Source organism: Coregonus clupeaformis, chromosome 23 (assembly GCF_020615455.1).
Source record: "Coregonus clupeaformis isolate EN_2021a chromosome 23, ASM2061545v1, whole genome shotgun sequence".
Classification (NCBI taxonomy): Eukaryota; Metazoa; Chordata; class Actinopteri; order Salmoniformes; family Salmonidae; genus Coregonus; species Coregonus clupeaformis.
Genome location: NC_059214.1, coordinates 29,636,376 through 29,652,736, shown reverse-complemented (window position 1 = coordinate 29,652,736; position 16,361 = coordinate 29,636,376). Strand labels below are relative to the sequence as shown.

The 16,361-nt window shown below is 44.6% G+C and overlaps 1 protein-coding gene across 2 annotated transcripts; it reads left to right on the top strand.

Moving 5' to 3' along the window:
* The first annotated feature begins 403 nt into the window (after positions 1 to 403).
* Positions 404 to 16,253, top strand: LOC121537063 (cyclin-Y-like protein 1). 2 transcript variants are annotated; one of them, XM_041844817.2, is made up of 10 exons: positions 404 to 1,502; positions 9,198 to 9,272; positions 10,445 to 10,488; positions 11,287 to 11,387; positions 11,484 to 11,519; positions 11,682 to 11,733; positions 12,228 to 12,347; positions 14,083 to 14,249; positions 15,489 to 15,651; positions 15,874 to 16,253. In XM_041844817.2, exons 1-10 carry the CDS (start codon positions 1,346 to 1,348, stop codon positions 15,985 to 15,987), a joined length of 1,029 nt encoding a protein of 342 aa, XP_041700751.1. In that variant the 5' UTR covers positions 404 to 1,345; the 3' UTR covers positions 15,988 to 16,253. The 2 variants fall into 2 exon arrangements, with proteins under 2 accessions (XP_041700751.1, XP_041700750.1); XM_041844816.2 differs by having other exon boundaries at positions 405 to 1,502; positions 9,198 to 9,278.
* The last annotated feature ends 108 nt before the right edge of the window (positions 16,254 to 16,361 follow it).

Sequence of the window (16,361 nt, the reverse complement as noted above, 5' to 3'; positions counted from 1 at the left end):
ATATAAAGGCACTGTTTCTGGAAGAATAATTGAGGTACGGCCTTTTCCTTGGTTTTTATCCAATCAAATAGACGATTAAACAAGAGGTTGTCCTTATATGGGTGGAATAACTTGATTGACATGTACAATGAGGGGATTCGATTAATCTGTCTCGGGCGCTCGGTTGGCGTGTTTTGCACAGGGTGAAAGTTGATTGCATTCGTTTTAGTAATAAACTGGCCGGTGAGTGTATATTTTATGGAAAATATATGTTTTATGATTCTGCACGATGCACCATGCTGCCTTGTTGACAACATGACCAAGCGACGCAGATTACTGTTCGATTTGAGAAGGGCACTCATGCCTCACCGCCATTGCCCGGTCACTTCACAGGCCATGGACTGGTGTCCCGCGGCTCAGAATGATCGAATCCGCCCATTGAACGATGGGAGACTGTTATTCTTCATTCTTCATATTTTAAAGACCAATAAGGATGAAGATGTGTGCTCTGAATATATTTATTGTTCAGAATTTATTTCAACTGACACATTTTTGAACCCATGACCATTGAGAAATTCACCTCGTTTTGATTACACGCCCAATAGTAATTTAAGGAATTCTGTAAGTGGTTGGAACAACTGTGCATTCCAGGTAGTGGTGTTCGGAACAGATGGCGGTGGTGGCGAGGAGCGGTACGCAGAACTGGCGGGTGGGGAATCAAAGAAGGGACTGGCGTGAGAGATCAAATTTACCTCGGACAATTGGGAATCCCTGTTTGGAAACTATTTGGGATCGACGGCTGGAAACTAGTTGCGTATGCGTGGAGTAGTTGTTATATTGTTTAAAGGGACTAGCTAGGTCGCTAGTTAATCGCTCCTACAGACAATGTTCCGTTGCTGCAACAGCTAGCTAGCTTGCTGGCTAGCTGACTTTGTATGTAAAGGAATGTTCAATGGATGAATGGGCAACCACTTGTATTGCTCGGGTTTAAACAGCTTCTTGATGACCTCGGTGTTACAAATTATTTCTGGAGTTAAGCGAGCAACCTTGTTTTTACTCTATGTAAATAATGTAGCATACTCGAACAAACATCGATTTTTATTTTTGTTGCACAGCCAGCAATCTGATTAATGGATGGGGCGGAAGGAGCACATGCGAGCAGAAGTGCAAATTATTGATATTCCTTGGCAGCAACTTTGTTTATAATTGAAGCATTTCTCTGTTTTCATTCTAGACGTTTTTTTTTTTTTTTAAAGGTGAATCATAAGCGTATGTTGGTAGCTAAGGCTAGCAAGCATCCTTGATTTTTAAGGAATTTTGCACTACGCTGGATGTAAAATAGTATTGAGGTTATCCCTAGTGTGTAATGGGGAATACGATAGCATGCTGCGTGTCCCCGGAGGGGAGCCCAAAACTACCAAGGCAATTGGCGGACCGCCAGGAAAACTACCAACTAAGCACGGACGTGAGTGACGACACCGGCCCGTACCTGCAGCACATTAGCGATAGAGAGGTGCCTGACGGTAGGTGTCACGCCCGCATAAGTGGGATTGGAAATGTTAACAGAATGTCACTGTGACTGACTGTGCTTACTAGAAATACAAAAGCACTACAGGTTCTTGTTTTGTATCTGAACACCTCCAAGGAGATAAGAGATCCTAGCCCTCTTCTCTTCCTGTCTTCTGCCTTTACCTCAAATCACATTTTATTTGTCACACACACGTGTTTAGCAGATGTTATTGCAGGTGTAGCGAAATGCTTGTGCTTCTAGCTCCAACAGTGCAGTAATATCTAACAAGTAATATCTAACAATTTCACAACATATACCCAATACACACAAAACTAACTAAGTAAGGAATGGAATTAAGAATATATACATATATGGACGAGCAATGACAGAGCGGCATGGACTGGGATGCAGTAGAATATTATAGAATACAGTATATACATATTATTAAAGTGACTAGTGTTCAATTTCTTAAAGTGGCCAGAGATTTCAATAGGCAGCAGAAGCCTCTAATGTGCTAGAGATGGCAACTTAATTCTGATGGCCTTGAGATAGAAGCAGTTTTTCAGTCTCTCGGTCCCAGCTTTGATGCGCCTGTACTGACCTTTCCTTCTGGATGATAGCAGGGTGAACAGGCAGAGGCTCGGGTGGTTGATGTCCTTGATAATCTTTTTGGCCTTCCTGTGACATCGGGTGCTGTAGGTGTCCTGGAGGGCGGGTAGTTTGCCCCCGGTAATGCGTTTGGCAGACCGCACCATCCTCTGGAGAGTCCTGTGGTTGCGGGCGGTGCAGTTGCCGTACCAGGCGGTGATACAGCCCGACAGGATGCTCTCAATTGTTACCTGCAGTAACTTCAATACATCGCCTGTCAGGTTACATCCTCCAAATGCACATTTACATTAGCTGCTGCCGTAGAGATACTAAAGGTACAATATTCCGGTTTAAGTTTTACACCCATTTAGTCTTTTGAACACACTATTTCTCATACACCTCCCTCAGATCTGTAGCCAATTGAATTACATGCACATAAAATTAGGTGTGATGAGGCTGCCTGGGTAGGAGGGGTATTTGATCTAAACACTGGTCGTTTACAGTTTTTTTTTTTACTACTGTTGATTTAGGCCCTGCATGGTGTTGCACCCCTGGGGTAAACACACACAGCCACACACCTCCTTTTGCGCCAACATCAGGCACTATGCACTCATCCATTCAGGCCCCCCATTGGTTGAGAGCAGAGGAGCTCAACTTTGGTGTTGCCACCACCATTGATCCCAGTGATGAGGGCATTCATTTACATTTTACATTTTAGTCATTTAGCAGACGCTCTTATCCAGAGCGACTTACAGTTAGTGAGTGCATACATTTTTATTTTTTATACTGGAATCGAACCCACAACCCTGGCGTTGCAAATGCCACGCTCTACCAACTGAGCCATTCCACAGCCCAGCTAGCTCAGCCAGTCAGGCGATAGATAGGGTGTCATTTGGGATGCATAACCTATTATAATACACACTCAGTGGCCAGTTTATTAGGTTTACCCCGTTCACAAAAATGGTTCGCTCCTACAGACAGTGAGTCACGTGGCCGTGGCTTGCTATATAAAGCAGGCAGACAGGCATCAAGGCATTCAGTTACTGTTCAATTGAACGTTAGAATGGGCAAAACGAGTGACCTAAGCAACTTTGAGTGTGGTATGGTTGTCTGTGCCAGGTGCGCTGGTTCCAGTATCTACAACATGGCCCCATCCTGCCTGGTCTCAACGGTACAGGCTGATATAATGGTGTGGGGTATCTTTTCCTGGCACACGTTAGGTCCCTTGATACCAATTGAGCAACATGTCCATGCCCCTAAGAATTCAGGCTGTTCTGGAGGTAAAGGGGGGGGTCTGACCCAGTAGTAAATGAGGGTACCTAATATACTGGCTAGTGAGTGTATGCCATTTACCAGATGCTTTTATCCAAAGTGACTTTGTCATGCATTTATACATTTTACATATGGGTGGTCCCGGGAATTGAACCCTCTACCCTGGCGTTACAAGCTCCATGCTCTACCAACTGAGCTACAAAGGACCACATTTAGTGTACTACCAGAGCCCTATGGGCCCTTGTCAAAAGTACTGCACTATGGCATAGGGTGCCATTTGCGTGTAGTCCCCTGTAGCTCAGTTGGTAGAGCATGGCGCTTGCAACACCAGGGTTGTGGGTTTGTTTCCCACGGGGGGCCAGTATGAAAATGTATGCACTCACTAACTGTAAGTCGCTCTGGATAAGAGCGTCTGCTAAATGACTAAAATGTAAAAAATGTTCTGGCTGGCTGGTGGAGTATGGCAGAGACCCCCCAAGAATCTATTCCCCAAATCTCCCAGATATCCCTTGCATCCAGACGACATGATACCACAGGACAGCTGCTTCTCTCTCTCTCTCTCACTCACTCACACGTCAGATACAAGTGGAAAAGCTGTTTAAAACCAATACTATGAACACTGTTCTCTGAGAAGCAGTGTTATGTAGCTACAGTATAACTATTTTAAGCCTCAGTGAGTGTAAGACCCCTTGTGTCTATGGATGACACCCATGTGATTTCATTACTTGCCTTTCAGCTTGGGATATCCTCCTCATGAAAGAAGAATTGCAGCAATGTTACAAGGATGTCTTGTTTTAGCAGTCATTGCCATAAACAGATGAAGGAATCCTTGATATATCCACTGATCACTGCAACCCCTCACCCACCCTACTGTAACAGACGGAGGCATTCCCTTGAGAGAGCACTTTCCCCACTCCCCAGCTCCCCTGGTTTATTTCTGACTCCAGAGAGAGAGGGCCTGCCAGTCTACTAGCACTAAGCCTAGTGTGGTGGACCCAGCTGTTGTAAGGCTGACCCTGGGTCAGAGTTAGATGGTCAGTCCCTCTTTGTGTCCTTATGAAGTAGTGCTGAGCGATTAACCGAAATGTTGGTTATTTTTCGGTTTTTAAATAACTAATTGACCGACTTTGGTTCAATTATTTGAATTCCATTTTGTTCGTCTTTTTTTCTGTGAGCTCAGTGTGCTGCAGTTTCTCTAGAGATAAATCAGATCAAGCTCAAACGGTGTGATGTAGTAGGGAGTTGTGGTTTCCAACAGGCCAATGTTCTACATAGATTAGTGCAGGAAACGTGATAATTAACTACAATGACCATAATCCAATGCACTGCTAAACTTGTCCGGTCTGTTTCTTTTACGCCTGCTACATAGGAGACAGAAGAATGTTTGATCAAGAGAGCAGTTTTTTCGTGAGGTATCTTTACCTGAAAATACATTATCTAAGTGATTGATAGTTGGTATTCAGCAGTTATAAAAGTATGCTTTATTTACTTTGAACTACTAAAATAGTGATTTTGTCAGACAGCATAGGCAGCAGCTCTATAGAGATGAGATGATGACTTGGAATGAAATAATAAAGTTATCAAATAAAACAAATGTAATATACACAACTGAAATATTTTATTAAAGAAATGTGAATAACTGATAAGTGATAAGCAGTCATGGGTAGGGCAGTCACTACCATCATGGGACTTGTATTAATTGTTTTATTCTGTGTTACAGCATTCAACACACATAATGCATAGTGCATTTAATGTTTAAAAACAATTATCGAAACCGAAATCAAAAATCTTGATTATTTTTTAATAACCGAACCGACCTCAAAAAGCGCTAATCGCTCAGCACTATTATAAAGGCAGTCCTCCAGCTTTTCATCACAGGTCTAGGACCAGCTGTAGGTGGAGGATAAAGAGGTATAGACTGAACTGCGGGGTAGATCACCTGATAAGGGCCACTCATGCCAAAGTGTTGTCTGTCTTGTGAGAGCCAGGAAATGAAACGTTTTAGAGCGCAGTCACCATGTTCAGAGACTTGCGCTCTTCATCTTCGGCCTAGCGCCGGAGACACGTTGGAGCATAATAGACTACATCACCATCACAGCCGGCTCACCCTGGTTCAGGCAGCCCACCCATCCTGCTGTCTGGACTGTGAAGGCCAATAGGCCATTGATCTCACAGCAAGGACTTTCCTCTACAGCTGCAGCAATGGCCCTAATAATCAATAGAGCGTTTATTAATGCTGTCTGCTCTGCCTGCCTGTCTACTACTGCTATCCCTTCCACCTAGAGCCTAGGGCTCAACGCACATTTCTGCACAAGGAGACAGTAAAGAAGCCTATAATCGTTCTTACTTGATGGCTGATTACTAGTGATGGGGGGGAAAAATCGATAGTTGCATATCGCAATATTATTTTTGCACTAGTTGACTGCACCAAAACTCCCAGTATTTTTTTTTGTTCATAACTTGTTCTCATCTTCATTTTAAATAGGGAGCCAATTTGTTTTCAGTACGTTGTTTTCTCATGGCTATCTCTTGTCTCTCTGCAGCAGACATATGGTGATCAATGTTTGGACCAATAAAATCACAGTATTGAATCATAATACCTAATAGAATCGTAATACAAATTGTATCGGCACCTAAGTATAGTGATACGGATGCAAACTCGCCACTTTTCGTCGATATTCACCAATTTGAAGCAAGCAAGTTTATTTATATAGCACAATTCATACATCTAAGCAATTCAATGTGCTTTACAAAGATGTTTATCAAAAATAATGAAAACATCATAATAAAAAAAACATATAAAGATTAAAAATCGAATAAAAACATAGGAAGCTATAAGGCTAAACAGTGTGGTTAAGTTTAAGTGCTCAGTCGTAGGCACGTGAAAAGAAGTGTTTTTAACCTGGATTTAAAAATGGATACGTTTGGGGCACATCTAAGATCTTCTGGTAGTTTATTCCAGTTGTGTACAGCATCAGTGCTAAACGCAGCTTCTCCATGTTTAGTTTGGGCTCTGGGCTCTACTAGCTGACCTGTGTTCATGGATCTAAGAACTGCTCGGTTTATATTCTTCAAACATATCAGACATGTACTCGGGTCCTAAACCATTCAAAGATAAATAAACTAAAAGCACCACTTTGAAATCAATTCTGTAACTGACTGGAAGCCAATGTAAAGATTTAAGAACCGGAGTGATGTGCTCCGTTCTCTTGGTGCTGGTTAACATTCTAGCAGCTGCATTCTGAATGAGCTGCAGCTTTTTTAGTCTTTTTCAGGAGTCCTGTTAAGAGGCCATTACAGTAGTCAACCCTACTAGAGATAAAAGCATGGATGAGCTTCTCTTGATCTTTTTGGGACACCAAGCCTTTGATTCTGGCTATATTTTTTAGATGATAGAATTCTGTTTTGGTGACCACTTTGATATGACTGTTAAATGTGAGGTCTGAGTCTATCAGAACACGCACTTGATCGCTGGTTTTAAGGACCCTAGAATCCAGCTCTTTACTAATACTTGTTTATTTTTGTTGCCAAACACAATAATCTCAGTTTTATCTTGGTTTAATTGTAGACAATTTTGGTTCATCCAGGTATTTATGTGCTCTATACAGTGACATAGAGAGTCTATTGAGCTGTTGTCATACGGTTCGAGAGCCATATATATTTGAGTATCATCAGCATAGCTGTGGTAGTTAATGTTGTTGTTCTGTAAAATTTGGCCCAGCGGTAGCATATAGAGATTAAACCGAATCGGTCCGAGAACTGATCCCTGTGGAACTCCGCATGTCATAGCCACCCTATCAGATTCATGATTACCAATGGTGACAAAGTAACTCCGGCCATCTAGATAAGATCTAAACCAATCAAGGACTGTCCCGGAGAGTCCTACCCACTTTTCCAGCCTATCTATAAGTGTTCCATGATCGACAGTGTCAAATGCTGCACTGAGATCTAATAGAACCAGAACTGTTACTTTATCAGAATCAGTATTCAGCCGTATATCATTTAAAACTTTAATCAGGGCTGTTTCAGTACTGTGGTGAGGTCGGAAACCTGACTGAAATTTGTCTAAGAGACCGCATGAGGTCAAGAGGAGGGCCTGCGGCCAAGAGGAGGGCCTCTAAAATTTGCGGTCGGAGACTGCGCCATTGGCCACTACCACGCCCTGCCACCCCCCATGCTAACTTTGCCACTGCTGCTGAAAAAAATCCTAGGGGAAACACTTAAGTGTGAAGTTTAAATTCAATGTGTTGTATTGAGTAGAGGTGTGAATATCAGGGACTTTTTTTTTTGTGCAGCACACGTGCAGAACCTATAGACAACGTGAACAAGTGTCCTGGGGGGGGGAGTGAAGTAATCCTGTATCCAGTTTGAATGAAAACTGGTTATGATCCAGACCTATACCCACTACTGCAGCAGAGTAGTAGGTCCAGGGGCATGGCAGATTCTCATATAGGCTTACTACTGCAGTAGTGGGTAACATGCCAACCACGGCTTGCCCCCCTTAGTGTTGAGATATGCCCGCCTGGCTCCAACTCCACTCCACATCCCATTCCCTGGCATCACATGGCAGTGGCACACCTCTTAAACTGGAGCAGTGGAGCTGGTACAGAAATACCATGATGGGCACAGACAGTGCTCAGCGTGCATTGGATTCCCCGGCAGGAAGACTCCAGTCCATGCAGAGGTCAGGGTGTGATTGGTGGAGGGAGGAGCTGTGTGGCTGGGATCTTATCTAGGATGCAGTAATCACATGATGGTGTCTGACATACTCTAATCTGAGTGCCATTTATCTGATAGGTAGTGGCAGAAGTGTGTATGTCGCGCTGTATTTTGTGTTGTAACCTAGTCTACCTTGGCAGTTCCCAACCTTTTCTGTTTCAGGGACCACCAAATCACTGTCAAAAGCTCTTGAGGGCCACCATTTGCAGAGTGGCAGATATAATTTTTAGTGGTCAAATTGAGTCCATTTTATCAGTGAATGTAACAGATTAAAGGCCTATTGTAATGTAAAATTGCTTATATTACCGGTTGGTCCAAGTTGTCCATGATGCTTCTCTATGCTCTGCAAAGCACACACTCTGTTCGGTAGCATGTCTGCAGATGGGCAGGCATGACTGGCACGGGCACCCCTCCTCTCTGCTCCCCCTTCTGGTTCTCAGCATGCTGGCCAGTGTGGGTGGAGCTTAAGGAGAGAGGACCCAGTGTTCTCCAGCGACCCCAGACAAAGGCCTCATTGTTGCCCCCTCCCTGCCAGTCCCATACCACCATCCCCGCGCCCTTGCCACAGCCACAGAGCCACAGCCTGAGTGGGCAGGGGTCACGCTGGCTCTGCTAAGCCAACCCACCTGACCTGATACCCCCTGGCCCTGCCTGCCACGTTCCAGACCAGGGGCTCACAATCCCAGACAGAGAGGCAGCTGTTAATGCATTATGGTTGGTTCAGGGTGTCTAATTGCTAAGCCTAACCGTTGAACCTGTGTGTAGTGAACCCGTTATGTGGTGTGGTTGCAAATGAGATCATGAAATTGATCTGCGTCATTTAGTATGCAATGCTGCTGTCCAAGAGTATGTTTGGTTACATAGCCTGGCTTTCCTACACACATTTGCATTCATCTAATTGGGTAATGGCATGCATTCATCCCAGATACGGCAGTACAGGAATGGTTCAATTGTTTCAGTGACGTCCTGTACAGATCACTGTACTGTCTGTATTACATTTACATTTTAGTCATTTATGGAGCATCAGGTCTCATTTTCCTCTCACTGGCCTCAGGTGACCTAAGATAGTTTACACAGGCAGTTATCTACTCTGTTTTGTATTGGTCCATGGTGTATTTGTGTGTTCCAGAACTGGCCCAGGAGTCCCACCCATCGGACCATGCCAGAGCCAGCACCATCTTCCTCAGCAAGTCCCAGACAGACTGTGAGTGTAAGTAATCTACTCTGCTCGCATCACATCATCACACAAGAGACATGATCATGATGTCACGAGAGCCCATACGGCACACGTCTCACACTCTCGTCTTATGCACTTTAGCTACTTGGTACGGCGGTAACTCGCCCTCTCCACCACCAATGTCTCTGCTCTAGCACGCTATGTAGAGAGATGATACTTAGGCTACTGTAAGTGACTCTCCTTTGCTCTCTCATAAGCACAATGTGACTGTTACTTATCCTTTCCCTTTCAATGTGACTGTTACTCATGCTTTCCCTTTCAATGTGACTGTTACTTATCCTTTCCCTTTCAATGTGACTGTTACTCATGCTTTCCCTTTCAATGTGACTGTTATTCATGCTTTCCCTTTCAATGTGACTGTTACTCATGCTTTCCCTTTCAATGTGGCTGTTACTCATGCTTTCCCTTTCAATGTGACTGTTACTTATCCTTTCCCTTTCAATGTGACTGTTACTCATGCTTTCCCTTTCAATGTGACTGTTACTCATGCTTTCCCTTTCAATGTGACTGTTACTCATGCTTTCCCTTTCAATGTCACTGTTACTCAATCTTTCCCTTTCAATGTCACTGTTACTCATGCTTTCCCTTTCAATGTGACTGTTACTCATGCTTTCCCTTTCAATGTGGCTGTTACTCATGCTTTCCCTTTCAATGTGGCTGTTACTCATGCTTTCCCTTTCAATGTGGCTGTTACTCATGCTTTCCCTTTCAATGTGGCTGTTACTCATGCTTTCCCTTTCAATGTGACTGTTACTCATGCTTTCCCTTTCAATGTGACTGTTACTCATGCTTTCCCTTTCAATGTGACTGTTACTCATGCTTTCCCTTTCAATGTGACTGTTACTCATGCTTTCCCTTTCAATGTGACTGTTACTCATGCTTTCCCTTTCAATGTGACTGTTACTCATGCTTTCCCTTTCAATGTGACTGTTACTCATGCTTTCCCTTTCAATGTGACTGTTACTCATGCTTTCCCTTTCAATGTGACTGTTACTCATGCTTTCCCTTTCAATGTGACTGTTACTCATGCTTTCCCTTTCAATGTGACTGTTACTCATGCTTTCCCTTTCAATGTGACTGTTACTCATGCTTTCCCTGACTGTTTTGTCTGACATGGCCTATTTTCTTTTTCCTTCCAGTGCGAGACAAGAGGAAAAGCAATCACATAAACCATGTTGGTCATGTAAGTATTTAATGGTTAGGTTGAGATTGTGTCAACCAATGACAATTATGTGAAGTGTGTGTGTGTGTGTGTGAGCTTGCATTCATCACATGCTCCAGAGTTAGCTGTATGTTGTCATTGTCACCTGGGGTCATCGGATGCACTGTGGCTCTGGCAGATGAGACACCAAAACATTTAGTGTCCCGACTCTGTGGAAGACAACACCAAATTCATACATATGCAAATGTAACTCTGATTGGTCAGCTTTTCTAGGATTTGAGCAGAGGGTTGGCTGGCGTTATGGCTTCCCTGTTTACCTTGGTTTACTCTGCCTTCTATAATATTATACCCCCACTGTGGAAACTAGCTAAGTGCCAAGCCTTTTTGACCTGGTCAAATACCCTACTCTGTGTGTGTGTGTTCATGTAGCCTATGTGCTTGTGGTGAACAGAACAGACTGTAGCCCCTGTAGTAAGTGGCTGTGGTGTCCGGTCAGCTAGAAGACAAACACAATTAAACAGGAGACCTGGTATGAAGGTTTTATGTGTGTCCACTGTCCTGCCTTAACTACAGCTCTGTATTATAGAGCGACTACTCTGACCCAAGATTACATAGCCTAGTTCACCCACATTTCAAACCAAACCTTTTACCTTGGAAGTAGTTTGTCAGGAGTGACTGCAACCAATTGGTGATGTAATTATTTGGCTATGGCCACCACAGGCTAGTGTTTGCATCAATTACCTCAAAGGGATAGGGTTCAATAGAGCATTGTCTGACTTCCAAGACAACTTCCACTGAATGTCACATTTCCTTTTGCAGACCTCTCCTGGCCCTCTCTCTAAGAAGTACAGTTCCTGTTCCACCATCTTTATAGATGACAGCACGGTCAGCCAGCCTAACATGAAAAACACGATAAAATGGTGGGTACCTGCTTCCTTCATATATGCACATACAGGAAATGTACCTTTTTCTAGTTGAACACTGCTCTAATGAATTCTGTCTTTCTCCTCTTCCAGTGTTACACTAGCGATATACTACCACATTAAAAACAGGTGAGTGGCCGTGTTATGACTTGTTCAGTTTGAGTGTACATGGGTAGAAGGTATTATGGATCCGTTGGTGGTCTCTGGGCCTTGCAAAATGTCTGTGAATTGGGGTTAGGGACAGTGTGGTTCATAGTAGAGGTGTTCACACTCTTTCTCTGTCTTTCTCAGGGACTCCGACAGGTCACTGGACATTTTCGATGAGAAGATGCACCCCTTATCGGTGAGTGGGCAGTTCCAGTTTTGCCATAATCCACTCTGGGTTTGCAGAATCTTATGTATTCCAAAGAATAGCTTCTAATATAGGTTTACATCCAAACAGAGGTCTGCAGTGGATGTACTGTTGGCAGTACTGGTGTGTCTGCCCTTGTCTACATCAATATCTCGCATCAGCTAGTCTCCTCACTCCCTTCTAGACCTTACACTGCAACTGTATGCTATAGCCCAGACCAGTGCCCCTTTAGCTCCAACTTCAGCATAACACACCACTGCAGGGGGATTGAATATGATTTAGTTTAGCTAGTAGGAAACTCGGCATAAACCCATTAGGTTTGATGTTAGTTCACCTAAATTGAGAAATTACTTAAATATTTTCAAACACATGGTTTGATGCCATTCCATTGACTCCATTCCAGCCATTATTATGAGTTGTCCTCCCCTCAGCAGCCTCCACTGGTGTATATTGTATCTGTGTCTAACACTGTCTTCTCCCTTCAGAGAGAGCAGGTTCCAGATGACTACTCTCGTACAGACCCCGAGCACAAACTCATCTACCGCTTTGTCAGAACTCTGTTCAGCGCTGCACAGCTCACTGCAGAGTGTGCCATCGTCACCTTGGTGAGTCCAGTCCAGTGAGTAACAACACAATCGTAATCAAAACCCATAATACACCCATGTATCAGCAGCTAATACATGATTAATCAACAAATGTGAAAGGATACTGTAGATATATATTCCACTAGGTATTGTTGTATTAACCTGCATCTGCACTAATGTACCACCAGAGGGCAGCAGAATAATAGAAACCATTGACAAAGCACAGCAAATCAAATTTTATTGGTCACATACACATTTTTAGCAGATGTTATTGTGGGTGTAGCGAAATGCTTTTGTTCCTAGCTCCAACAGTGCAGTAGTATCTAACAATTCACAACAATACACACAAATCTAAAAGTAAAAGAATGGAATTAAGAAATATATAAATATTAGGACAAGCAATGTCTGAGTGGCATTGACTAAAATACAGTAGAATACAGTATATACATATGAGATGAGTAAAGCAGTATGTAAACATTATTAAAGTGACTAGTGTTCCATTATTAAAGTGGCCAGTGATTCCATGTCTATGTATATAGGGCAGCAGCCTCTAAGTTGCAGGGTTGAGTAACCGGGTGGTAGCCGGCTAGTGGTAGTTATTTAACAGTCTGATGGCCTTGAGATAGAAGCTGTTTTTCAGTCTCTCGGTCCCAGCTTTGACGCACCTGTACTGACCTCGCCTTCTGGATGATAGCGGGGTGAACAGGCCGTGGCTCGGGTGGTTGATGTCCTTGATAATCTTTTTGGCCTTCCTGTGACATCGGGTGCTGTAGGTGTCCTGGAGGGCAGGTAGTTTGCCCCCGGTGATGCGTTGGGCAGACCGCACCACCCTCTGGAGAGCCCTGCGGTTGCGGTCGGTGCAGTTGCCATACCAGGCGGTGATACAGCCCGTCATGATGCTCTCAATTGTGCATCTGTAAACGTTTGTGAGGGTCTTAGGGGCCAAGCTGAATTTCTTCAGCCTCCTGCGGTTGAAGAGGCGCTGTTGTGCCTTCTTCACCACACTGTCTGTGTGGGTGGACCATTTCAGATTGTCAGTGACGTGTACGCAGAGGAACTTGAAGCTTTCCACCTTCTCCACTGCGGTCCCGTCGATGTGGAAAGGGGCGTGCTCCCTCTGCTGTTTCCTGAAGTCCAAGATCAGCTCCTTTTGTTTTGTTGAGGGAGAGGTTATTTTCCTGGCACCACTCCGCCAGGGCCCTCACCTCCTCCCTGTAGGCTGTCTTGTCATTGTTGGTAATCAAGCCTACTACTATTGTGTCGTCTGCAAACTTGATGATTGAGTTGGAGGCGTGCAGTCATAGGTGAACAGGGAGTACTGGAGTGGGCTGAACACGCACCCTTGTGGGGCCCCTGTGTTGAGGATCAGTGAAGGAAGGATCGGCCCGTCAGGAAGTCCAGGACCCAGTTTCACAGGGCGGGGTTCAGACCCAGGGCCTCGAGCTTAATGATTAGCTTGGAGGGTACTATGGTGTTGAAGGCTGAGCTATCGTCAATGCAAGTCAAGTGAACAGAACCTTATATCAATGAATAGAGTAGACCTGCATTTGATTATTACAGTGTGATTGGTCCTAATAAATCAAGCATGTCTAGTACTATTACTCACATTTGCATATCATCAATAACATGCCGTTACCCACTGATTGTGCCTACTGATTTTCTTTGTTGTGCCAATCACATTTCTGAAGTGAAATAGCCACCACAGGTTTATCAGCACATGCATACCTTAACATCTCTGACCCCTCTACCTCACCAGGTGTACCTGGAGCGTCTGCTGACCTACGCTGAGATGGACATCTGTCCGTGTAACTGGAAGCTTATCATACTGGGAGCCATCCTGCTGGCCTCCAAGGTGTGGGATGACCAGGCTGTCTGGAACGTAGATTACTGCCAGATCCTCAAAGACATCACCGTGGAGGACATGTACGTCTGCCACAGTTATATCACTTATATAGAGTCATTACAATACTGTGTGTGTGGGGGGGAGACACCCTTTTCTCACTATTGTGCCAACCTGAACCGTACTGTGCTGGTTCAGATATCTTCTTTTCACATTGAAGGAGGCGGCTCATTGGTAGTCATTATTTTGAGTCGTCATGTCAGGTGGAGAACAGACGTGGAGAACGGACGTAGACCGCCGCCGCCTTCCCTCCCTGGTCTGATGATCATTAATTGGGCTGTTGTCTGTAGACTGGTGCAGTAGTCCTGTCTAGTCTCTAGCTCTGATCAGGGCTGTGTGATGTGGGCCCCTGCTTTAGGATCAGACTGAGAGGAGACTACAGAGGGAGAGAGGCAGGGAGGCTGAGTGAGGTTGTATACAGAAGGCAATCTCAAAGCAATCAGTAGGCTGCTCCTCACTATACTACTGGTCATCATTCTAGTAGGTTTTAGAGTGGGTTGGGGTGGAGTGTGTTGTATGTCTCTTGTTTTTTTAAGTGTGTGCACTTGTGTACGTGTTTATGTTTTTCTGTGTGTGTGTGTACTCGGTCTGCAGTCTAGTTTCATCTCCTCCATTGAAGTGCTCTTTGTGAGCTGGGCCGAGGGCCAGGGATTGGCGGGGTGAGGTGGTGGCAGGAAAGGGGAGGGAGGGTCTGGAGTGGCTCTCACCGCTCCTACATAATGGCCCCAGCCCTCGCCCGCTCCATTAGTTTCCCTGGGAGACCATCCTTCCAATACACACAAACACACACACACACACACCCCAGCCTTCAGCCACCCTGGCCCTCTCATGTCACCTTTCCCACAAAGCATCCTGGATGCTGTCTCCGTGGTGAGCAGCTTGCAGCTCTTATTCATTGTCGTGGTGATGAGGATGATGAAGGGGATCTGTACAGGGAGAGACATGATAAACCTGTAGAGAGCCAGTATGGTCTTCACTGCAGGACAGTTAGAGTGAATAGCCCTCATGCACCCTTCTCCTTGCTGCTCCAGGGAAAGACAAGTGGCATTTGCTATTGATTAGACTGATGCCCTATGAGGGCTGACCTGTGGATAAAGATACCCCTATCACTGATCTAAGGTCCATTTGGCATTTCTCCCCCACTGATTGTCAGGGTTAGGATTTCATTTGGGGAGGTTGATCCTAAAGCTGTGCCTAAGAGCAACTTTTACTAGGAATGTGTATATTAACCATGTTTCTTTGTCTGTCTGTGTGTGTGTCAGGAACGAGATGGAGCGCCATTTCCTGGAGCTGCTGCAGTTCAACATCAATGTTCCAGCCAGTGTTTACGCCAAGTACTACTTCGACCTGCGTTCTCTGGCCGACGACAACAACCTCAGCTTCCCCCTGGAGCCACTCGGCAACGAGAGGGCACAGAAACTGGAGGTACAGCAATGAGGGGTAGTAAACGGGTGGTGGGTGGGAGAGGGCTATGATGGAGCTTACAGGTATTAGTAGAGGTTGGAGAATACGTCAAAGATAGTAGCAGGTAGAGCGAGACATAGGAATTGTAAAAAGGGAATTTAACCAGTGCATTAGGTATGAAGCCACAGTGACTAGTCACTCATCCCTGTGTGTGTGTGTGTGTGTGTGTGTGTGTGTGTTCAGGCCATCTCCAGACTGTGTGAGGACAAGTACAAGGATCTGAGCCGAGCAGCCATGAGGTCCTTTAGCGCTGACAACCTGGTGGGCATCCACCGCTCCAATGCTGTACTCTCATAGGCCAGCCACACTACAGCGCTGTTCTCTCATTGGAAATCTGTCACTTGAACGCTGTTCTCTTATTGGACAGCCATACTCCGATGCCGGATCCCAGACCCTGTGCAAAATAACTTATTCACAACAGAGAGAAAAGAAAAGAGACTTGAGTCTTTTTCTGTTTAGTTTTTAGTTTTTTTTTGCTTACTATGTAGGCTGCTAGCTGTGACATTTTTCTGTAATAATTTGCAGGTGGAGTATTTTTAAATAAACACTAATCATGAAACAAATCATTGTGACTTTCATTGGAGTGGAGACAAGACTATGCAAGAGTGGCACAGCGCATTGTCTAAAGTAAAACATACATTTTTACATAAAATGACACATACTCAGAAACA